This window comes from Malaya genurostris, chromosome 1 (assembly GCF_030247185.1).
Source record: "Malaya genurostris strain Urasoe2022 chromosome 1, Malgen_1.1, whole genome shotgun sequence".
NCBI lineage: Eukaryota > Metazoa > Arthropoda > Insecta > Diptera > Culicidae > Malaya > Malaya genurostris.
In genome coordinates this window covers 64,720,093-64,744,622 of record NC_080570.1, presented here as the reverse complement: position 1 = coordinate 64,744,622, position 24,530 = coordinate 64,720,093, and the positions used below count along the sequence as shown (strand labels likewise).

The window sequence follows — 24,530 nt, the reverse complement described above, 5'->3', positions numbered from 1 at the left end:
GGTACGATAAGATTAGACCTTCAACCAATTAAAACTCTTGTTATTTTTTCAGTGAAAATGTTTCATTTTAAATAAATATCAACATCGCCGATAGTTTGCTTTAGAATGAAGCAAACTAAAAGTTGATGACATGACAGTAACAGAACAGGACATGACAGTTCCCACTTAAGTAGGAAAAGGAACATGCCATCATCGGCGGAATTAATTTTCCGTAAACAATTTGATAAGTGGTTTTAATTTCTCTTTCATTGCTCCACTACAGTGAGGGTGCCACTTACGTAGAACACCTTTAGCATAGTCGTAACGCGAATGCACGCACGAGCGTAATTGAAAACCTAAATATAGGTACAACAAAGTTAGTCAAAGATAAGATATTACAAACTTGCTTAATTGAGTACAACTTCAGATGAGACGCAAACAGACTTTGCGGCTCTATTTCCCATTAGTTCAATTATTGATCTGACTTTCCCAGAGCTCAATTGATGATCTGGCTTCCCGATTTTTACCTTTCTGTGTAGAAAGTATAAGAAATGTTGTAAAATCTAACTTTTTATCGGAGACTCATAGTGTTATATACCATTCGAATCAGTTTGATGCGATCGGAGAATGTCTGTGTTTGTATGTGTGTGCATCTTCAAAATTTTATTCTCTGAGATGTCTTAATCGATTTCAACAAGTTGATTCGCAAACTATTTTTGTGTTTTGAATTAAGCTCGAAAACATGTTGGCAACACTGTCGCGTAGTTTGACGCTCCTCTTCAGAACGAGACCAATCCGAGGTTAATGCGACGACACGACCAGGCACTCCGATGGAAAATCTGAACAAAAAGTGTTCGTGAGTGATTTACCGCCAGTTACCATAAATATAGCGACCCCTCGATAATCATGAAAATAATCTTCTTGAGCAACACTGTTTGAGTTGCTATGAAATAGTTACCAAGGAGCGCTATAATAAATAAACAAATCATTTGAGAAAGAGAACTTTTCTATAAATTCAAATTTTGTTACAACGTTCTTTTTAGATTTGCGCCGACCACAATAGTACAATAACCAAATCTGGTACTAGAAGTAGTGTTGCGACAGAAAGGCATCATCCTATATCATCCACAGCTACCCATTAGCTCTATCTGCACTGTAGTCATCTAACTCATCCATGATGACGGTCTTTCTTTTTAGAAATATCCAGTCGAGTTTCCGAAACGCATCACTTTTGCTTAATATACTGTCAACCAACCCGGAAGTTAGTACCAGTCTTCACGAAACGAAATTGAGACTTCATTGTTAAATTGTATCCTACACTCTTCACATTCGACTACTTCAACAAGTTCCAGCCGCCTTACGATAGACCGTAGTTACATCAAATACAAATATTTGTATTTGGTTACAGTCTGTTTTTTGTTTGAGACATAAACAATCTAATTATTTGAAGAAGACCTGTTTTTACTGGAGGCTTTCGATGTGCATTTCAAAACCTATAATTTCGATCATATCTAATATCCTGAGAAATTTGATTCCCGTGCTGTTCAAGTGTCTTTCATATTCATCAAAGTATACACGCTCTTAGCGAAGACCTCAAATCACTGAGAGTAGAAGTAGATAAGTTTCCAAAATATGACAGCGCATTTTTTCACAACATGTATGCTAATTAGCAACGAGGGCTGAACGATTTGGAACAAGTTGGGAATTGAAATGGTTTTACTTTAGAAAGACATTATAAAAGAACAAATATGCTTTCGATACTAAATTCTGTTGATCGGACTGATAAAAAGTTTCGCAATGACGGATAGAATGACTGCAAAACTTAACACCATTTAAAAACTCATTTACATAGCAGATAGTCATTATAGATCTAAGTATGGTTACGTTAAACTTTTTAACAAACATCCATAAATATTGAATTGTCTGGAAGTCATTTTTAATATGTTCGAACTCCAGCAAACCTTAACGAAGACCTCTATCCGATTAAACTAAATGATAATTATTCCACTCGAAGCAGTTTGTTTTGTTTACATTTTCTAAGTCTTCAATATGCAGTAACCAAGGTTATGGTAACTGTTATTTAAAATAAATAATCAGTTAACTTGTGTTGCCAGTTTCAATAGTTTTTCAGGCGATTTCGTTTTGACTAGAGTGACTATAATCAGAGTGGCGACAGCTGTTCGTTTGGAATGACAGCTCCCAGTTCCAAACGAGCAAACGACCTGTCAATTCAATGTAAAGCTAATGGAATGTTTTGAATTGTTGCCAAAATTACGGATGAGATGTCGTCACTCTGGTTATAGGCACTCTAGTTTTGACATTATCAGTTACTGAGGGGTAGTTAAATTTGCGATACAGTTTCGATAGACGAGTGGCAGGTCGTGTCGTCGGTTAATGTGTTGAAAACTCTCTCGCGAAAAATGTCGATCGTATCTCCCACCTCCGCATTTCTCTGACCTGGTAACTTAAGATTTCCATCTCTTCACTTCCCTTAAGGTGCACATGGGTGGGAGCAACAAGTTTTCAACAGAGGAAGGAGTGAAGGGGGTGATCGAAAGAGTTGGCAGGAAATTTCTTCGAGGAGGGCATCAAAAAATTGATCCCTCGATTCATCACTTGCCACTTACCTAAGGTTTCATACAATCTTCGATCCGTCTTGCAGTTCCAGAATTCCGGCCATTAACATAATTTCTTGAAAACTAAACACAACAAGGAATATTTACGCGAAAAACACATGCTGATTGATAAAAAAAGGTATCATCTTACTGCACGTTTTTACCGATATAAAACTAACTAGAAATTGTGAGAGGAGAAACGCTCACGGAACGACCGAAATTAGCTCTGCGCCTAATTCGTATTACTGTTTTTGAATTAGTTGATTTTAACAACATAATTTCCAAAATAACTATAAAATTAGTTAAAATTGAGAATTTATTTGCTGAAAAAAACTCTTATTTCTAGAGAATGTGTTTAGTTGACGAATATTCTGGACACAAACCAGCAATATCTCAATCCAACACGAAATTCTGATTGACAACTAATTTTGTTTTTAAAATCAGAAAATTTGTTTCTATTTATCTATCACCAGTTTATTAGCCACAAAATTCATGAGAAGTATCAAAACAAAACAATCCATTAAAAGGTTAAAAGGACAGTCTTGTTGAAACTGCTTGCAAATTGTTTAGATGTTTTACGCATGTGTTACGATATATCCATATAAAAATTTCTAAACCGGTATGTAAAAATGACGTAAACTGTTAGTGGAAAGTGTATTTATTCAGAATTTGTGCACATTTGAAGCAATTGTGCGTAATAATGTTTTTACGCGGAACAGTGAATTGAGTTTCGAATGTTGCACCCTAATTGTACATGTCAAATGATGTTTTTTGTATCTTCCAACCTTCCGGGCCACGCCGTTCGATGTACTACTTGTATTCGGTTTTTATTTTCAAAGTTTTCAGTGAGAGAGTCGATTTCGCGAAGTCGAATGAAGAAAACAGCGATTTAGAAGAAAAATGTTCAAAAAATAGTTTATGTTTCGCTAATGTCTTTTTCTCCAATACAACATCGTATTTATACCTGCCAATATAGAAAAGACAACCGCGACTGAAATTTTTTTCGGTAGTAGTGTGCCATTCAGTGGCTAGTAGTCATTACGGTGTTAGCGTTATTTCGGCGACAGAGCGCCATATAGCTGCAAATTGCAGAAACCAATTCAACCATTTATGTTGGTTGAAAACAACGTTTTATTTCTCTAATTCAACTAAAAAATTTGTTGAATGGATATGAAGTGTGCCTTAGCTAAGAAATGACAATTGGTGAATTCAACTAAAAAAATAGCCATTTCAATAAATATCTTATTATTATCAAGGAAATTAGAATTAAAAAATCTAAATTAGCAAAAGTAAGATTTTTTTAGTTGTCTCAAAAACTAACTAACTAAAATCAGAAAATCAACTAATTTTTTCGCCAAAATGCTGATATCGGTCTTTCCGTGCTGAAATGCCAAAAACTTTTCGTAGAATAACAACAAATTTTCTTTCTAATGGCGTTTTCGTTTTTAATTTGCACTACACCGGTGCAGGGCTACACGGAGGCATGAATAAACGAACAAAAATGACGAAAACATAAACAGTAACCATTGACTACCATAAACGATTCCATTGCACAGAGCTACACCAAACTTTTGATGAGTGCTACACCAGTGGTATCGGCGCAGAAAAAGTGTAGCACTGGTGTAGTGCAATTGGCAAAAACGAACGGTTTCAGTGCAGCTTTCGCTACACCGGTGTAGTGCAATTTAAAAACGAAAACGACATAAGTAAAGGTAACCCTTGATTTTTACACTACTTTTGCAAGAGAAAAAACAACAACAAACCGTTCCAGCAAATTGAACGAAGATTTCGTATAATATGTCGTTCAACAAGCGCTCAAAGACCAAAAAAAATAGAACGGCCTGCTGAGATGGTACTTAAATTACCCTTGTCACGTCTCACTTTTCCGCACAAAACAATCTCTAGTTAAAGACTGTCCCAGAAAGTATGGACGCACTTTGATTTCGCTGTAAATTATTCACAAGTGTTAGATATTCAAGTTTTATTCGATATACTGATAATATTAGACTACAACAACAGAATATTATTCTCAACATTTGCTACTTAGCCATTGTAGACTAGCTGGTGCACCTTCTTGCGAACGTTCCTCATTAAATTCCGTACAGAATTCTTGGCGACAAGTTTTGACACTTTTTTCCAATCTTTTTCGAACTGTTGAATGGTTTCGGCTGCCGAGACATGTTTCCTAAGATGTGCCTTCGTTAATGCCCAAAATTCCTCAATTGGTCGAAGTTGTGGGCAATTTGGTGGATTCAAGTGTGTAACTCATTTGTACTAAACCAGGAAGGACGCTTCAAAATCATTTTCAGAATTTTATTCTGAATCCTTTGAAGCGTTTTCTTCCTGGTGGAACAACAACTTGACCAAATTGGTACTGCATAAAGCATGGCTGGTCTGAAAATTTGTTTATAAATTAACAATTTGTTTTTTAGACAGAGCTTAGAATTTCTGTTTATAAGAGGATATAAACATTTAATATATTTATTACACTTTGCCTGGATTCCTTCAATGTGATCCTTGAAAGTGAGTTTTTTGTCATACGTTAAACCTAAGTATTTAGCTTGATCAGACCATGTCGATTCCAAGCCATTCAATTTGAGAATGTGATTATTGTTTGGTTTAAGAAAAGAAGCTCTTGGCTTATGAGGAAAGATAATTAATTGCGTTTCTGCTGCATTTGGTTTAATTTTCCATTTTGACAGATAATCACTGAAAATATTTAAACTTCTTTGTAGGCGACTGCAGATCGCTCTTAGATTTCTACCTGTGGCTAACAGACTGGTGTCGTCACAGAATAGCGATTTCTGACAACCACCGGGTAGATTTGGAAGATCAGAAGTGAAAATATTATACAAGATTGGAGCTACGCTCGAACCCTGCGGAACACCGGCTCGTACGGGTAGCAATTCTGATAGCTAACCTGAAGAGTACGATCAATTAAATAATTTTGAATCATTTTGATCAAATAAATAGGGAACTGGAAATCAGACATTTTTGCTATGAAACCTTTGTGCCAAACACTGTCGAATGCTTTTTCTATGTCTAGAAGAGCAACTCCAGTGGATAACCCAGAAGATTTATTTGCTTTTATCATGTTCGTTACTCTGACAAGTTGATGAGTAGTTGAATGTTCATGACGAAATCCAAACTGCTCTGGTAAAAAAATTGAATTCTCATTTATATGAGACATCATTCTCAACAAAATATTTTTTTTCAAAAAGTTTACTGATAGAAGAAAGTAAGCTAATTGGTCGATAACTCGATGTTTCTGCTGGATTTTTATCAGGTTTCAGGATAGGAATTACTTTAGCGTTTTTCCCTTTTTTTGGGAAGTAAGCTAATGAAAAACACTTGTTGAAAATTTTAACCAGGAGTCTCAAGGCAACATCGGGAAGATTTTTAATAAGAATATTAAAAATTCCATCATTACCAGGAGCCTTTATGTTTTTGAGTTTCCTAATAATTGATTTAATTTCATCAAAATTTATCTCAATAATGTCATCTTGTGATAACACTTGGGTTGAAATATGATCATATTTCAGTGAGACTTCATTTTCAATAGGACTCACAATGTTCAAATTAAAATTGTGGACACTCTCGAACTGCTGAGCAAGTTTTTGAGCTTTTTCGCCATTTGTAAGAAGCTATTTGATTTCCTTCCTTGAGAGCTGGAATTGGTTTCTAAGGTTTCTTAAGAACCTTAGAAAGTTTCCAGAAAGGTTTAGAATATGGTTTAATTTGTTCAACTTCTTTAGCGAAATTTTCATTTCGCAAAAGTGTAAATCTATGTTTAATTTCTTTTTGTAAATCCTTAACTATGTTTTTCATAGCAGGATCACGAGAACGTTGATATTGTCGTCGACGAACATTCTTCAACCGAATGAGCAGTTGAAGATTGTCATCGATGATAGGAGAATTTAATTTAGTTGGAGCTTTGGGAACTGAAAGATTTCTAGCTTCGATAATGTAATGATTCAAATTATCAATTGCTGTGTCGATGTCCGCAGAATTTTCTAAAATAGTTTCATGATCCACATGATTTTCAATGTGAGATCTGTAATCCAACCAATTAGCTCTATGATAGTTGAATATAGAATTAATAGGATTAATTATAGCTTCGTTGGAAAGTCTGAATGTTACAGGAAGATGATCTGAGTCAAAGTCAGCATGTGTAATCGGTTCACTACAAATGTGACTTTGATCCGTTAGAACCAGATCAATTGTAGACGGGTTTTTCATGGAAGAGAAACAAGTCGGATTACTGGTATGAAGAACTGCGAAGTAACCAGCTGAGAGTTGATTATGAAGTATTTTACCATTACTGTTACTTTGCCTACAATTCCATTGGACATGCTTAGCATTTAAGTCCCCTATTTCGAAAAATTTCGGTCGATATCTTGTAAGTTTTTGCAAATCGCCTTTAAAGAAATTTAGTTGTTCGCCGGTGCATTGGAAGGGCAAATATGCTCCAGCGATGAAATAAATTCCATTAATGGTTTCAACTTCGATTCCCAAGCTTTCAATAACTTTAGTATTGAAAGAAGATAAAATTAGATGTTTAATTTGCCGTTGCCCATTCCAGTAGACCTGTCAAATCGATGAACCACATAATATGGATTACTTTTCAATTTGACATTTGGTTTAAGAAAAGTTTCTGTCACAATGGCAATATGGATTTTGTGAACTTTGAGAAAATTATAAAATTCATCTTCACTCGATTTCAAAGATCGAGCATTCCAATTTAAAATATTCAAATAATTATTTAACATCACTGTTAAATTTTAAATTCATTATAATATTATTTGCCAATTGCCATCCGATTTGAAATACTTCAAAAATTGATGAAGTCGAATTCATTCGGATGATCATTTGAAAAAGTTGGTCTTGTAGGTATCATTTTATTTTCAGTTATATCGCCTAAATCAACTTCATTTAAAGAAGCGAATAGCATTGAAGGAATATTTGTAGGTAGACTGCCATTAGAAGAAGATGACAGTCCACGTTTTTATTGATTCGAACCACTGTGCGATGGTCTAGAGCAAGTATGTCGCGATTTCCCAGAAAATCGATATAGCTCAGTGGCTTAGGTTGTTATCATAGTGAAAGATATACAGTGAGATAAGCTTGAAGTTGAAACTAGCATGTATAAAACGAGAAACTTTCTAACATCAAGTGAATTCATTAGCTGTTAATATGAATATCTTCCTGCGATTTATCCAGCTAATCGACCTCAATCCTAAATACTTTCAACTCAGAGTTATATCGATAGTATTTTTTTATGTGTAAAATCCGCCATTGGTACTCAACACTCCATTTCAGCGATCCTTTAGAATCATGGCTATTCGCTATGTTCGAAGTTCCAAAGAAATCATATTCTCGCATTTATAGCCTTCTTGCTCTAGGTTTTAACGCTGGAATATATAAAAGGCGTCTAAGGGCATATACAGTAGTGTTACAAATGCATAATTTATGTTAGTTTCAAAATTTAAATCTGGCTTTAAGGACAAATCCAGTAGCTGGAAGTTTTATATGGGTGATCTATAATAGAACTGAAATTGAAACCGTTCTAGTTTTATATATTCGAACAGTTCTACTGTCAAATTTAAAACTGGTATACGCTGCCGTTCTATTTTTTGTATTTTTCAAACACTAGTAAAACGGTGCTGGGGCTGCTAGTTTTTCTTGTTATAATTTCCAGATTTAAATTTTAAAACTGACATACATTATGCATCTAGAACTGAAACACTCCTGAACACGCCCTAAATGGGCTCATCTTGCAAGCTTACGAACATTCTCTAGTAAAACAAATTTTCGATCTCGTGCATCTTAAGCCCATTCCTTTCCTTTTTTAAATACAGTATCGACACAGAGAACAGACGTCCAAGTAGATATCTCAATATGTGTGTTAGAAATTTAACGGTTATTTGACAAAGTGATCATCAAGTAGCAATTCACCTATAGAGGCGCTGCAAGCTGCGAACAATTCATGCGAGCAAAATCGTACGAATGTATGCTTTACACAGGTTTTTTTAGGTTTATACGAGCTTTAATGTACGTTCTCTGTGATAACGATTCGCTTCACATAACTTTGCCTTGAGATTAAATTAATTGTAACATTATTAAATTGTGTGTGACGTGGTTAGGACTACAGACTTTACAAATAATCTTACATTTATAAGAAATTGAGTAGAAAAAATCGAGCTGATTGATATCTTTTGCTTACAGAGTTCGGTGCCTGAGCCAGTGGCCATGGAAACCGCAGCGGATTTTATTACCCATTTGGACGGTAGCAGTGGGAGTGGAGCCCAAGCGAAGGAAGAGCTGGGCGACATGACGTTTTTCATGTCGAACTATGCCAAAGAAGTACTCAAAATGATGTTCATGATGCGTTCCCACCACATGTTGACCGACGTGACACTCGAAGTAGAACAGGAAACATTCCAAGCTCACAAGGTCGTCCTCTCGGCAGCGAGTCCCTACTTCAAGGCCATGTTTACCGGAGGACTGAAAGAGTGCGAGATGTCTCGGGTACGACTTCAAGGGGTGAGTAAAAACTAACAGTTTTCGATACCAGCTAGCATAATTCTAAAAGTTCATACAATTTTGTGCCAATTCGTAGGTATGCCCAACGGCGATGGCCCGAATCTTGTTTTTCATGTACACTGGCCACATTCGAGTGACAGAGGTAACGGTTTGTCAATTATTACCAGCTGCTACCATGTTCCAAGTGCCGGACGTAGTTGAAGCATGCTGTGCCTTCCTGGAGCGCCAGCTTGATCCAACAAACGCGATAGGAATTGCCAGTTTTGCTGAGCAACACGGCTGTGAAACACTCCATCAAAAGGCAAATCAATTTATCGAACGTAATTTCACGAAAGTACGAACTACAATACATAACTGGTTTTTTATGGCCCGTTTTAGTGAAGAGATTATTTTTTTTAGATCTGTCAAGAAGAAGAATTCCTACAACTATCTGCGTTCCAACTAATTTGCCTGATACGAAAAGACGAACTGAATGTGCAAGGTGAACGAGACGTGTACGATGCCGTGTTGAAGTGGGTTAAGTTTGACGAGGATAATCGCTATCCTAAGATGGAAAAGATTCTTTACGCAGTACGCTGTCAACTGCTTACGCCAAACTTCCTGAAAGAGCAGATGAAAAACTGCGATGTTTTGCGAAAGGCACCAGCATGTCGCCAATATTTGGCCAAAATCTTCGAAGATCTCACGCTGCACAAGCGACCGGCAGTCAAAGAGCGGAAGCCAAACACTACGCGAATGATCTTCGTTGCCGGTGGCTATTTTAAACATTCCCTGGATATGCTCGAAAGTTACAACGTGGATGATAAGGTATGGATCACGCTACCGAAATTGACGGTACCTCGATCCGGGCTAGGAGCAGCATTTTTGAAGGGTACATTCTACGCCGTCGGTGGACGGAACAACGCACCCGGGTCTTCGTACGATTCCGATTGGGTTGATCGATACAATCCGATATCCGAAACGTGGCGGCCTTGTTCACCGATGTCAGTGCCCCGCAATCGAGTAGGTGTTTCGGTGATGGATGAGCTGCTGTATGCTGTCGGTGGCTCAGCCGGAACGGAATATCACAACACGGTCGAATAGTAAGTATTGATGAATTGAATATCGACTAGGGACGGTTCTAATGTGACATTATTCAACAGCTACGATCCAGAGCTTGACCGATGGACACTGGTTCAACCGATGCACTCAAAACGACTTGGAGTAGGAGTAGCGGTTATAAACCGACTTCTATATGCGATTGGCGGTTTTGATGGACGTGAACGGTTGGCGTCAGTCGAATGCTATCATCCCGAGAACAACGAATGGTCAATGGTACCATCTATGAAATATGAGCGATCTGGTGCCGGGGTAGCAGCTCTGCAACAGTACATTTATGTAGTTGGTGGTTTCGATGGTACGCGGCAGTTGGATTCGGTCGAAAGATACGACACCGAGTTGCAAACCTGGGAGTTAGTTGCACCTATCAAAATTGCCAGAAGTGCCTTATCGTTGACGGTTTTGGATGGCAAACTTTACGCTATGGGTGGATATGACGGGCAAAACTTTTTGGCCTATGTAGAGGTGTATGATCCGGTTAAAAATGAATGGGAAGAAGGAACACCCCTTACTTCCGGTAGAAGCGGACATGCGTCGGCAGTAATTTATACACCATCGTGCATATCAAGCTGCATGGAAAACTTGAACATATGTGAAGAGGCAAAGGGTAGCGGGGGCGAACGAGGTGGCAGTGGGGATGATTGTTACTTCCAACCCCGTGGTGATTCGTGGATGGATTGTGCACCATCGTCTTCCAGGGGAGACAATTGTGGTGATTCGGGAGGTAGTGGTTACCGGAATCATTACGCCAATGAGATGATCTCACCTATGGATGTTAATAACGGTCCGGCAGATCATCAGAATGCTCAACCAGAAACCTATCCAGTCATTGATCGCAACAAATCAAACAGTTCGTGCACGGGTAGTGAAAAATTCATCGATAGTGGGAATGAATTCGATATGGAAACTGATACTAGTCAAGTGGAAGAAAGTGGGTGTGAGTCCAACGTTATTATTCCCATACAGGCAGCACAACCATCCTCTTCCGTGTCGAGACCTTGTCGCCTAAAGAAATTGTGTTCTCAAAGCAAAGCTATTCTTGGATCATCGAGCTCGTCCTGCTCAAAAGAAATCAGCAATTCTAGCAAACCAGATTCGAACTGCAAAATCAAACGAAAAGCTTCTAATTGTTGGAATGAAGATACCTGCCCTCTCATTCGTTTGAAGAAACAAATTACTTGCTTCGTATCATCAATTGTCTATCCATCTACGTCAGGACATTGTCCAGGGAGCAGTAATGAGACGAATGTACTTTCCAACGTAGAATCTACTGCTGGTCTTTCCGATGATTCACATGAAGCAGAAAAGCATTTAAAATCATACGAACAGCACTCTAGTGACAGTTCAGAGCATGAACCTAGTTAGCAAACCCCCTTTTCAATTGTACACTTTGTTCAAATTAGATGGTTCAAGATCGCGGCAAACGATTTTTGGAAAGGGAATATCAAGTTATCCAAATACGCGTCTTTTAGTTACGCTGTACCTTCTCATGTCCCAATATTGAGGTTTATTCGTGCTTGCAGTATCTCTAACTGTTTGAAGTCGTCGATGTTTCGCGGAGAGATGGGTCTAATTTCATTAGCAATTTGGTACAAAATTTACAGAAGTTTTGTTATCATAACGGCCATTTAGCATAATGGTTATTTGGTAGGGTTTCGTCATTTGGCGTAGTAAATATTGAAAAGAAACCCGAATACTCGTTCAAAATAGGAATTGAATGTTTTTTAAAACGAGCGGGTTTTTTCGCTGAAAGTCATTTTTTAGATTTCGTCGGAAGCGGCGATCACTGGCAAGCAAAACTGAAATTCCCTCGTTTGTCCGACCTACTCAACGCGAGTTTCTTTGCGTTAGGTAAATCCGAATACCCGAATATTATTTACAACGAAAACTTGATTTCATTGCGAGGACACGAGACGTAATCCGAGTCACCCGATGACCAGTCGAAAACGGTGCTCTCTTGCATACGAACATGCAACCGCCTCGTTCGTCCGATTTGTCCGAGGCTATTTGCATTGCCTTAGTTGGATCCAAACGAACCGCAGTACACGAATCAGAACGATACGGCGAAACCGTATTAGTCGATTTCCACCCGCCTAACCGATACGCACCAAAAAATCTCGCTTTTGTTCCAACAGACAAGGGATCTTCATTTATAGTTTCTTTGACTTAGTTAGATCTGAACGAACGGTAGCGAGTTCGGATATCACAAATTCACCCGAGATACGATTCGATGAAATTTATTTTTCAGCGAAATGACCATTTCGGCGAAACGACCACTTCGGCGAAACGACCCCTTCGGCGAAATATCCCCTTCTGCGAAATGACCCTAATCTGTTGTTTGGTACGATTGTCATTTGGCAAAATAATTATTGAAAAATACTCGTTCAAAAACAGAATTCGATGTATTTTAAAATCTTATAGCATAATATTTGGAATCATTTGGTAACATATCATTTTGCCAAAAAGTGTTCTTCTTCCGAACCCTGGGTCTGAATGTTCTCCTAATCCGAGAGGTGAATAACCATAAGAATTAAACCTCTATGATGAAAAAGTACGGGTGTGTAATGTCAGAGACATAACTAGATGTCGTGAATACGAATAAAACTGACACTCTTTCTTCGTACTTTCGAATATCAATTAGTTGATCGATTGTGTGCATTGTGCAAGCTTTCCTCTTGTTCACTACTAGAATTTGAAACGATACTGCTGAACTAAAGTACAGATTAGTTACATTAAACATTCTGACACACAATTAAATATTACGAAATAACCAGTATAGTTCTTTATGATAAAATAATGGTGGTTCTGAAAGAAACCTTTCATTAATGGCTTCTAAGTCGGTGCTATGCATTTTATATAGCAAATCAGCAGAAAGTTCTACTACAAACTACAAGTGGTATCAAAATGGGCCGTATACAGTATAGTGAAGAAAATTTCGTATAATTCTTTGGGTATACAATTATTGTTCTAAATAGAACTATACAGAATTTTGGTGTCAATCATTTCGTTTCGGATTTAAATATTTCAGTGAAAAAAGTTATCAAAATGCCGTACGAGATAAATTTGTGGCATTCAGAAGGGCCAAATTGTGTAATTCTCTAAGATATTAAACACTGTTGCGAATTTTGCACTGCGAAAATCAAATTATCTTGAAAACTGGCTCTGTGACCTGAGCGTTTAAGGCTTTACACCACGCAGAAGGTCTACTTTCATTGCCGACTGCTCCTGCTGACGACCGAAGTCCAAATGAGACTTTCACGCTTTATACTTCGTTTGTTCTTACTGATGTTGGTGGGAGAACCTCACCTCGACATCCAGTTTCGTCTGCAGCAATGAAATGAACAGTTTTTATTCAAAAATTCCCCTTTCTATTTGTTCAGTAGATTCTGATATGTGCCTGACTACCTCAAAACCGTCGACCGCGAAAAAGGCAAGCAAGCGTGATGATTTTTTTTCAAAAGAAAATTTGGTTTTTCAATTATTTTTAGGGCTTTTTTTTACGCTGTTGAAAATTTAATCACGAATTCCTAATCACATTACCAACAGCTTGTAGAAAAAAATATGTTGGTGGGTTAAGTACATCAAAAGATATTCGTGGTAAAGTTCTGCCCATTCTTGTACAGGGTAAATTTTGAAAAAGCGCCCCATAGTAAAGTAAGTCATATTCAGGACAAAATAACCGATTCGAAGAATTCTGGAATTAGGAACTGGACCTAAGCTCAAGAACTAGATTCAAAACTAAGAACAGACTCAGAATTCAGTTGGATTTTAGTGGACTACAATTTCGAAACTGAAATCAGTTCCGGAATCTTTTTCCAGAATCCAGTTCAACACGCAGGCTCTGAATTCTAAACCCATGTTCCGGAACTAAGCTCTGAAGCTTGAAGACGATTTCTCACCCCGTCTACCAAAATAAGTTGCCTAGAGTACAGTAAAATGTCCCATAATTCTTTGGGAGTATTATTATGATTCTAGAAAGAATCGAACCGAAGAATTCTAGAAAATGGAACTGGACTTGAGTTCAAGAACTAAGAGCAGACTCAGAGTCTCGGTTTGATGACCGGAAAGCGAATGAGAGTTGCTACCTGAGCGTTTGAAGTTTTAACCACGCAAAAGGTGCGCTCTTCGTCGCTTCTGGTGGAATGTTTCCTCTAGACTCGAAGACCGGAAGCGAATGAGACTTGCTACCTGAGCGTTTGAGGTTTTAACCACACAGAAGGTGCACTCTCCGTCGCTGTTGGTTGATGATATCGCTCCCTCGACGACCGGAAAGCAAATGATAAATCATTCTCACGACGTCTGCTTCCATCCAACACACAAGAAGAAATGATCGATTTTCAACCACGGTTCCCTTTTTATACGCATTCAGATGAAGATATGTGCCTGACTACCTCAAAATCGTCGTCCTTGCGCGAAAAACCCAAGCAAAAGTAAAGAGTTTTCCGCGTTGTTCTCAAAGTTTTAGAAAACTTAATTTTTGAGTAGTTTGTGGTTATCTCACACTGTTCAAAAAAATATCCTAAATTCCTGATCATATTTTTGATGAAATGGTGAAAGAATTATGTTGTTGCCCTTAATACAAGTCGAGATATTCACGATTAAGTTCTGTCCATTTTTCCATATGGCTAATTTTGAAATGGCACCCCATAATAAAGTAAGTCGTATGCACGACAAAAATTGCCATATTCTTTCGTTGGCTGCCTTACTATTATTTGTTTAGGTTATCGAACTTCCGAGTTCACTAAAGTAGCATTGTTTTTACTCGTATACTGTTCAATCAGTGCTCTTAACTTTTAATTGCTAAATCTCCATCGTACCAAATAACATTTTACCAACCCCGCTCAGGTATAGCACTTTGTACCCATATGAATTTGTTGAACCGGTAATCAATCATGGTGCAGGATGCTACTCGTTTCATCACTGGTAAAAAAAATTTGCGAGCGCTAATTCATACTCGACATTTAGTTTTCATTCTTCAAACCAAAAATTTGAAAAAAAAAAACTATTCTTCAAATTTGCTGACTTCAAAACTTTTGTAGCACTAAGTCTCTTTCAATGCGACTTGTTTTGCGCGAATTTTCGGAGTTATTCGGTATTTTTTGCGAACTCCTTGTTTCGTTTTTGTGTTACTTCGAAAAAAAAATTAAGTCTCTCTGAGACAGAGAATTTTTTTTCGTGGTAACACCAGATCATTCCTGCATTATCGACAATTTTAAAGTCGATATTTTCCGATTAATATTGATTCAATAATTGATAAACATACTTTGTCAGATATTATGCCCTTAAGTTATTAAAATCGGTATTAACAGTGTTGTTTCTCGTAGTGTACGGTGAATCAGTTTTTGAAGAAAATACGCATGAAATGCAAGAAATTAAAATTTTTCACATCATCACCGGTAAAGGGGTTGTTCACTTCTTACTATTGTTGAATCCAAAATGCAAATTAATAACAAATGTTTGACAAATTTGCGCCATTCAAAAAATTCCAAAACAGGACTCAAATGCGTTTAAAATTTACACTTATTACACTAAAACACACCGGCTCTACGCCAAATTATACAATGCGCTTCATATAACACAATTTTTCGTCAGTTGACGCACTAGAATCGACTATGCCTGCTGCTAGACCCAGAAACATGTAGATCAAAATTGCTTCCTGTATTACATTGTACATTAGACACATCTCCTTCGATAGACTGAATTTGAGTACAGTAAACGGATATTGCATTCTTTATCTATCGAGAAACCCTCTATGAATACCAATTGGAATACTAACTTGAGTGCCATGAAACTTATTATCCTATTTGTGACTAAGAAGTGCTTCTAGACCAGCCTCGGAAGGTTCTATACCGTTATATGCAGGAATTGTCATATAACGAAAAAATGTGTTAGGTTGTCAGTTATTCCGAACAAAGTCGACTTTCTTCATTGGAAATTCTTTGCATTCCTTCCTGGTGTATATAGAGATCAGTCTACCAATTCACGAGCTATAGAATAATTATAGAAATACCCAAAAAAATAACGACAACATGAAAGATATACCTAGTAAAGTAATACTTTCATACTGTAAAAAAAAATTATATTCATACTATGTATGAATACATACAGTGTAGGCAACATGAAGAATATTCAAACAAATCTGAAAGAAGACAGCTTGTAAATAGAAATAAAACAAAAAATTGTATACCTAAACCCTGCTCGACTATGTAAATAAAATCGTATTTAATGTTTTAGAAAGCTGATTGTTTTATTTACACCATGTTTTTGTGATATCACTATACCTTATGATCAAAAAAGAACCAGAATTTTCATTTTAAAATTCCCGCGCTTGTCCAATCGGTAAACTTTTATTCTCTCAACGTTGGCAACACTTTTATACACATTCTGTCAAATTTTGACGCATATCATACGATTAGTTTTTGTTTGGCGTCTATACAAAGAAGTTGAAAAAATTTCGTGTGGCGATTTTTATAATGGATGAAAATTTAGAACAACGTGCGTGCATCAAATTTTGTGTTGCAAATGGATTTAAGTGTTCCGAAACGTTGAAAATGTTAGAAAAGGCCTTTGGTGAATCGTGTCTAGGAAAAACACAGGCATACGAGTAGTATAAACGCTTCAAAGGTGGTCGTACAAGCTTGGATCATGATGAGATCCCTGGCCGCCCAACAACATCTGTTACTGAAGAAAACATTGAATCGGCGAAGCAAATCGTGTTGCAAAATCGTTCTGTACCGATTAGAGAGATTGCTGTGTTGTTGGGCATCTTTTATGGATCAGCCGAACACATTTTAACTGATGTTTTGGGTTTTAAACGCGTCGCTTCTCGGCTGGTGCCAAAAAAGTTGAATTTCATTCAAAAACAGCGTCGTGTTAATGTGGCCAAAGAGATGATTTCCAACGCAGATAGTGACCCCACATTCATCGAATGCATCATAACTGGTGATGAGGTGTGGATCTATGAATATGACGTCGAAACCGCACAACAATCGACCGAATGGCACTTCCAAGGCGAGCCGTTTTTCTAAATTTTCATCCATTATAAAAATCGCCACACGAAAATTTTTCAACTTCTTTGTATAGACGCCAAACAAAAACTAATCGTGCGATATGCGTCAAAATTTGACAGAATGTGTATAAAAGTGTTGCCAACGTTGAAAGAATAGAAGTTTACCGATTGGACAAGTGCGGGAATTTTAAAATGAAAATTCCGGTTCTTTTTTGATCATAAGGTATATGTCTCTTATTTCAAACTCCTAGCCAGAGCCTTAAATTGTCACACATTCTCAATGAAAGAGTCCAATCCAACCGCCTCATATCCGTTTTTACTGTCTCATTCGTAGATGACCACATCCAAAACAAACGAAGAGAGACGAAGCTTTTTCGTCTCTCATTGCAAAAAAAAGAGAGTATCAATGTTACCGTCACTCGTTCCTCTATGATAAGATGAAACCAAACTAATGTATGCAGGTAGAATCAAAAGAATTTCAGTTCTCATTATTTCATCGATTTAATGAAAATCAGTGGCGCTCGGCTATAAAAAGTGACTAAAATATGATAAATCGAAGTAACTACACCCCAGAACCAATGGAAACCAAACTACTACAGATTCGAACACCAACAGATAAAAGTCATTTTAAAACCTTTTTCTGTTATTTTCGATTCTCAAAACTTTGGTTGAATATCGACACTACACAGTATACGATTTTCATTGAAAACCGAAAATGACTGAAAGGGCAAATGAAAGAAAGAACACAATTCGGGAACTACTGTTCCGCTTATGTCATTGACTGGACATGGATCTCGTTCTCATAATCGTTAATTTTGAATCAATTGAAAATTACTTTTTTAAGCTCTGCTTCTAGTACTAACAATAATCCCGATTCACTATAGATTGTATTCAAATTATGCAACTTGTTTTGCCTTTTATATAGAACTTTCGAATATAGAACTACTTTCGATCGAAGACAACTAGCGTTGTATACCATTTGACTCAACTCGCAAGATCGGAAAATGTCTTTGTATAGAATTTATTATTTACGTTCAATGTCCGGTTTGGCGAATCTATGCATACGGCGGATAGCCCAACCGATTTCAAAAAGCTTAAGCTCATTGACAAACTACTATTACTTTTCTTTACGTTTAGTCAAATTGAACTACTTTGTGAAAACTTAAACAATTTAACTTGAACCGCTGAGCAGACGTAAAGTTAGCTGTTTAAGTTTGCATTAAGCAGCTCAATTTGAACTGCTCTGCACTGATAGACCCTAAATAAAGCTACTATTACATTATTGATCAAGTTCGATGATCATATGAGTAAGATTTTCGGTTCTGGCGATATAATCGTATAAGTGACGCAACCAACAAATAGCATTTTTTTTCTATCAGATATAATATATGATATGATCAAGTTCAAATGTATTATTTTCAATATATTTGGTTTGAGGAATGTTGTCGAAGATGTGTCGTACACGCTGAAGCAAACTTTTAGTATCTACTCGAATCAATATAAATGACGTTGTATCAAATATGGGCAGACGTAGACACCCATTTTGTTTAGGCGATCGAGTCTTACTGCGACAGCAATGCCACAGTTTGTTGGGTCCCTGGCCATAGTAGGACCCTGGGGAACGAAAGAGCCGACGGAAAGAAACAACACATGGTAAACCTCCAAAGTGCCCGCTGCTGATGTTTTGTCAGACTTTAAAGGCAAATTCATCAACCATTTCGTCTATGACTATGACTATGACTGGCGTGCGTCATACGATCACCTGCAGAAAATAAAGGGTGAACTGGCAGAGAATCTTGTCTGAATCGACTGAAGACTGGACATACCAGGCTGTCCCACGAACACTGCGTATCTAACCGCCAGGCTCCGATGTGTTCCAGTTGCAACTCCTGACTGACCATGGAGCATGTAGTCATCAACTGCTCGGAATAGCAAGACCTCAGGAACACTAATAAAATCCCGTCCTCCATCCGGGATGCACTGTCGAACGATCCTGTGACCGAAACAATAATCCTTCTTAAAGATGTCGGAATCTACCAAAAAATATAATATTAGGACTTTACATGGAGCCAGACCAATAATGTTCCGATTCCCACGGGCTCTCCGCCATACCCAGCACGGGGTGATGGGGTGTTTCACCGCGGCCTATATCTACAGAACCCGTGTCCAGCTCCGACACTCATACTCTCCTCCCTGAAACCTCCACCTGGCTGCTAGCTGGTTGCTCTAAGGATCTTCTCTTCTGCTTCGTAATGCTCTTCACTTCCACTTTTTTCCCCCTAAACATATCTATTTTTTGGTATTTTTGTTTCTCACTTGCTTTTTTACATATGAACCTTTGCGGGCCATCCGTCGGAGTAATTTAACTCCGGGGATGTTCTCCTGTGGTCCTTCCTCGATCAATTGAACCAGCAAACGACCTAGAAAACTAGCTCGTTGGCTATCCGTTGTAATCCGCGGTACCTAGAAAAAAATGTCATACCAGTCGAGAAACTAAATCGATCGATCGAAACAAAAATAAATTGAAAAAATTGCTTTAAAACCGGGGTGAAATTAAATAACATTAATAATAATTATTATTATACATAATAACCGTCAAGCTTTGCAATGTCAACTACTTGAAAAGGTGCAACGGTAATTGAACTCCAATTCGAACGCTTTTTTGGAAACATGTGAACGAGCAGAGGCAAGAATTTGAGTTTCGGAAAAATTTTCTTGTGCCTCTCTTGAGCTATCAACAAATTACACTCGCTGCTCTCAGGAAGGCAGGATGGTTTCTACCACTGCTGGCGTTAACGGTATACCGGCAGTTATCTTGAAAAAATGCTCGACTGGTCGACTATTTCGGAAGTCACTCTCTAAAAATGTATTTCCCAACTCATGGAAAGCTTATTTTATGTTTCCCATTCTATTTCATAACTTATGACGAAAAGAATGTTCCCGATTTTTCCGAGGCCCAAAATATGACAAAAATCAAATATTTATAGAAACTTTTTTTTTAATCCACCTAGTGGTGTAATGATGCCTTTCTCATATTACTTATGTTTTTTATCAATAGAAGATTCTGTCAAGATTTTCTTTTTTAAACTTGAATAAAATTTCTTTGGCGTAAACTACCATCACCCATTAAATTTGTAAACAGTTATGTCAAGTTAATACAGATTTAAATGTGACAATCCAGCACGCTATACAAAATTGAACAAAGCACGCTACACTGAAAATAATTTGCACGCTAGCATCATGTGCAAAACATTTGATCTATCACTGCTTGTAGAACACATGAAATTCAGGAAATATACACTTGACTCATAAAATGAGTGTAAAAACTGTTGTTATATAGTGGAAATCATGCTACGTTTATATGAAATGCACTTAAAAATGATCAGATATTCGATGTCAACATTTCATAAGGGCACATAAACCAATGAGAGTTTCTCTTTGTTTATTTTCTCTTTTGTGAATATTTCCTTAATTTTCACGTGTACCTACAAAGTATTCGTGTAGAATGAAAGACAATATACCCATGTTTCCAACAGTACCAAATATGTAACGAACGTTTGTATAATAACGCAGATATAGTCGAAAGAGAATCTGTCAATTGTTTTTAGGCCCTTTTGAAATGTTGACGTCGATATATCGTTACCTCTAGATTCTATATGCATTTCATGTGAATGTCACATAGTTTTCCACACAGATTTCAATTGAAACAGGAGTCAATCCTGATGCAAGTGTTTTGCACATACAATTGTGCTGTACTCATTCCCACTAGAAAATGAAGTGTTTAACATATCTCGGTTAATTTGTCAAAAGGGCCTATAAGCAAGTGACAGTTTCTCTTTGTTTACTTTCTCTTCTATTATTTACCAAGCGGTTCCCACGTTTATCATTCAACTCTTTGCATGAAATGATACTCGAAACTTTCGACTTTCAAACAGAATAGTGATATCAAAGAAAATCTTTTTAATCACACCGCAATCATCAAAAGAGAGAGTGATTAAAGAGAAACTGTCAGATATGTAGTTCGATTCAATAGCAAAACACATCACACCCAAAGGAAAAACACATCAAAACTAGTGAAAAATAATTTAATCTCGCATCTTAGTGAATTTGTACATGAAATATTGAAAAAAAATCGCTTTGGTTATGTATTAAAATGGAAAAGCATTAGAAATTGAAGTGGTGTTTACATATCAATAGCGGCCCTTACACGAGCATTATTATTGTCATTTTTAATGATGTCTAAGTAATGATGTATTTCAAATTTGATAGAAATCTCGTCATTACTGCACTCATTACACGTTCATAAAAATGACATTATTTTTTAGTAATGATACTTTTAATGATAGTGTAAGGTCCGCTAATCGATCGGGCAAATTTTTATCAGTGTAGGTGGTTGCGTTTCTTCTTCTTCCGTACGAGCACGTACTGATACGCACCTATTTTGCATCATTTTGTATAAAAGTTTGAAAGTTTTGACACTCATTGTCCTATAATTTCGGAACCGGTAGTCGGATCTGGATGAAATTGCACAGTATTTTTTAAGACACTAAGAGCTTTAATTTGAATTATGATTTGTGAAAAACCGGTTTAACCGTTGCTGAGAAATCGAAGTGAATTCCGTTTTTAGAGCTTTTCTTTACTATTACCGGTGCGTTTGGAAGCGGAAACCGGGCACTAGTAGTCCCAAAATAGATTTATATATGCACCAACTAACAAGATCTGTCAATTAGGTGAATTTACCAAAAATTTGATAAAAATTTGCACCTCGTATCGCCATCGCTTGTGGAAAAATACTTACGAAATTGAAAATTTTTACTACTCGCACTGTGATACCGGAGCCGGAAGTCAGATCTTAATCAACTTTTCGGAGACTTTTTAAAGAATTTCAAGACCTTTCATTTGCATCTTAGTTTGTAAAAATCGGGCAAGAAATTCCCGAGCAAATTGAGTGCGCATTTTCTCATATATTTGGATATTTTGACTAGTAATTCCGGAATCAGAAGTCGGATTGGGATAAAATTCTATAACAATCTATGGTACCGTAAGATCTTCCATTTGAATCAGAGTTTTTTGAAAATCTGTGACATTTTTTATCACATACACAAACTCTGAGCAAATCTAGTGACATTTTTTGTCATACACACACGCACACACACACACACACACAGAGAGAGAGAGAGAGAGAGAGAGAGAGAGAGAAACTTTTGCTCAGTTCGTCGAGCTGAGTCGAATGGTATATGATATTCGGCCCTCCGAGCCTCGGTTAAAAAGTCGATTTTCACAGTGATTGTATAGCCTTTCTATATGAGAAAGGCAAAAATGTATAACATAAATATGATAGCAAATATTTTTATATAAGTTCAAGTTTATTGTATTATCTGTGTTATGTCGAATTATCATTCAAATATGTGTATTTGTTGAATGATTGTACAGTTTGGTGAAAAATGAACAAAAACATTCATTTTACAATAATTTTTTGAAAACAATTTTTTTTAGCTATGTTTAGTGGGAATCAGCTTCATTCAAAATATAATGCAAAAATTGACAAATCTGTATAAAATGTTCAAAAAGACGAATGTAACAATGAGAGATTCTCTTTGATTAGTTTCTCTTTCGATTATTGCCAAATATTCCTGCGTTTTCGGTAATCGTAATAATCGAAGGAGAAAGTAAACAAAGAGAATCTCTCATTGTTACATTTGTCGTTTTGAACATTTTATACAGAAAAATCAAATTGATCGTTTATAGAAAATACATACTGATCAATATAATAAGCAATAGAAACCAAGTTCTGACCCAATATTATCGATTTGGTTGAACGACTTAGTTTCTTGTATTTACTCTACATCATTCGGCTTTCGAACTGTTTCAGATTTCATAAATAGTTGGCTCTTTAAGTTCATCTATGAACCATGTTCTTTTTGTTACAACCTTATGAAACAACTGACATACGTACCTCAAAATAAAGCTTTCTACAATTTTCGCTGTTTTCTTGGTCGTGGTGGGTTCCAGGAAACGTGGGTAGTATCAGTTACAGATACAATATTCATTCCAGCCATTTCCAATCCTTTGATTGCCGACTAAATAAGAGGTTGCTAATAAATTCAAAACGTAAAATAAATATATTTATTCTTTGTACCATTCTACCAGGTCCAAGTCCACGAATGGTCACACGCACAGTTTTGTACCCCCGCTCGATTGCCTTCTATTTATTATTAGAAAGAATTAATGAGTAAACTATTTTACCCTATTTGAGACATCTAAATCTTACCGAGCAGATGCTGATGGCGGTAGCCTGTGCCGCTATATTAGTACCTTTTCTCGTGTTTTTAAAGCCTTCTATTCCACAAGACCGAATAAATTGAGGTGTCCCTTTGGCATCACATATTGTAATTATGGTATTATTCGGTGAAACGCGAATGTTGCAGATGGGAATCTCATTGAACGGAATACCGTTGAATAACTTGGTAGGTGTGTTAGCGTCCGGAAAGAGCTGCGACTTTCTGAAATATTTAACAAATCAGAGTCTACCGCAAATAATTCCATGTACATTGTTTACTTGTGCATCAATGAGTCGATATCGATGGAACGTTCACCAACAGTGCCTTCGTCTTTGCTGGGCAACGAAGCCTGCATTGCTTTCCGATCTTCAGACTTCAGAGCGGCTAAGCTCTGGTGTATATTTCGCTTAGGAAATGCGCGGAATATATTCAGAAGTGAGGAACAACGAGTGAGCAGAACCATTTTCAAGGGTTTTTTTGTTTCGCAGCTAGTTTTTCGGCGGACGGCAGCTTTTACACAACGAAATAAACAAAAGAGTAAAATTTTAAGAGATGTGAACATTAATCACATAACATTAGGCTCTCTGACAGCTCACTTACAACCACAAATGCAAATGAGATTGGTTTGTTTTCATCAGGAATTTGACGTCTCTGTTACTCACACCGATGTAGAGTGCGCAGATCTATTCATATACGAAATTAGAATGTGTGCGAGCCGAAGTCAAAGTTTGTTGTGGGCAGAGATGCCAGATATTTTCATAGAAAATCTGTATTACTCTAAATGAAAAATCTGTATTTATCTGTATTCGCTATAAAACCGACATTTTCAAATGAAAATGTGTTGAGGTAATGTTTTTCCAATATTTTATTGTTTTATGATGAGAAATTGAAGGAGCGTTCAATATTTATATCTCATTCTACAACGACGAAATGAAATGTTTTCAAATTTTCAACAATCAGAATCAATAAAACAGTTTCATTTTCAAATACATTCAAAATGTTGAC

The 24,530-nt window shown here is 36.9% G+C and overlaps 2 protein-coding genes across 4 annotated transcripts in view; one reads left to right on the top strand and one right to left on the bottom strand.

Moving 5' to 3' along the window:
- LOC131440306 (kelch-like ECH-associated protein 1B) overlaps positions 1-16,472 on the top strand; it is a 61,495-nt gene extending 45,023 nt beyond the window's left edge. For 2 of the 3 annotated variants that reach the window (XM_058611458.1, XM_058611459.1), the window contains exons 2-5: positions 8,820-9,137; positions 9,214-9,471; positions 9,537-10,219; positions 10,280-16,472. In XM_058611458.1, the coding sequence (XP_058467441.1) occupies positions 8,844-9,137; positions 9,214-9,471; positions 9,537-10,219; positions 10,280-11,600 (2,556 nt within the window). In that variant the 5' untranslated portion in view covers positions 8,820-8,843 and the 3' untranslated portion in view covers positions 11,601-16,472. Of the gene's footprint in view, positions 1-2,127; positions 2,734-8,819; positions 9,138-9,213; positions 9,472-9,536; positions 10,220-10,279 lie in introns of those variants that run through there. The other variant, XM_058611460.1, reaches the window with a different exon arrangement.
- Positions 16,473-23,136: 6,664 nt separating this feature from the next.
- On the bottom strand, positions 23,137-24,138 carry LOC131440305 (small ribosomal subunit protein uS11m). Its single transcript, XM_058611457.1, has 4 exons — positions 23,804-24,138; positions 23,516-23,747; positions 23,384-23,449; positions 23,137-23,324 (listed from the first exon to the last, which is right to left on the bottom strand). Exons 1-4 carry the CDS (start codon positions 24,085-24,087, stop codon positions 23,217-23,219), a joined length of 690 nt encoding a protein of 229 aa, XP_058467440.1. The 5' UTR covers positions 24,088-24,138; the 3' UTR covers positions 23,137-23,216.
- Between the last annotated feature and the right edge of the window lie 392 nt (positions 24,139-24,530).

Bases quoted from the DNA above. Each gene is read 5' to 3' on its own strand.
- LOC131440305 (XM_058611457.1), bottom strand. From the start codon at position 24,087: ATGTTCACATCTCTTAAAATTTTACTCTTTTGTTTATTTCGTTGTGTA. The intron at 23,748-23,803 runs GTAAACAATGTA...TAAATATTTCAG, and splicing joins ATCGACTCATTGATGCACAA to AAAGTCGCAGCTCTTTCCGG. The intron at 23,450-23,515 runs GTAAGATTTAGA...AATAATAAATAG, and splicing joins CCGCCATCAGCATCTGCTCG to AAGGCAATCGAGCGGGGGTA.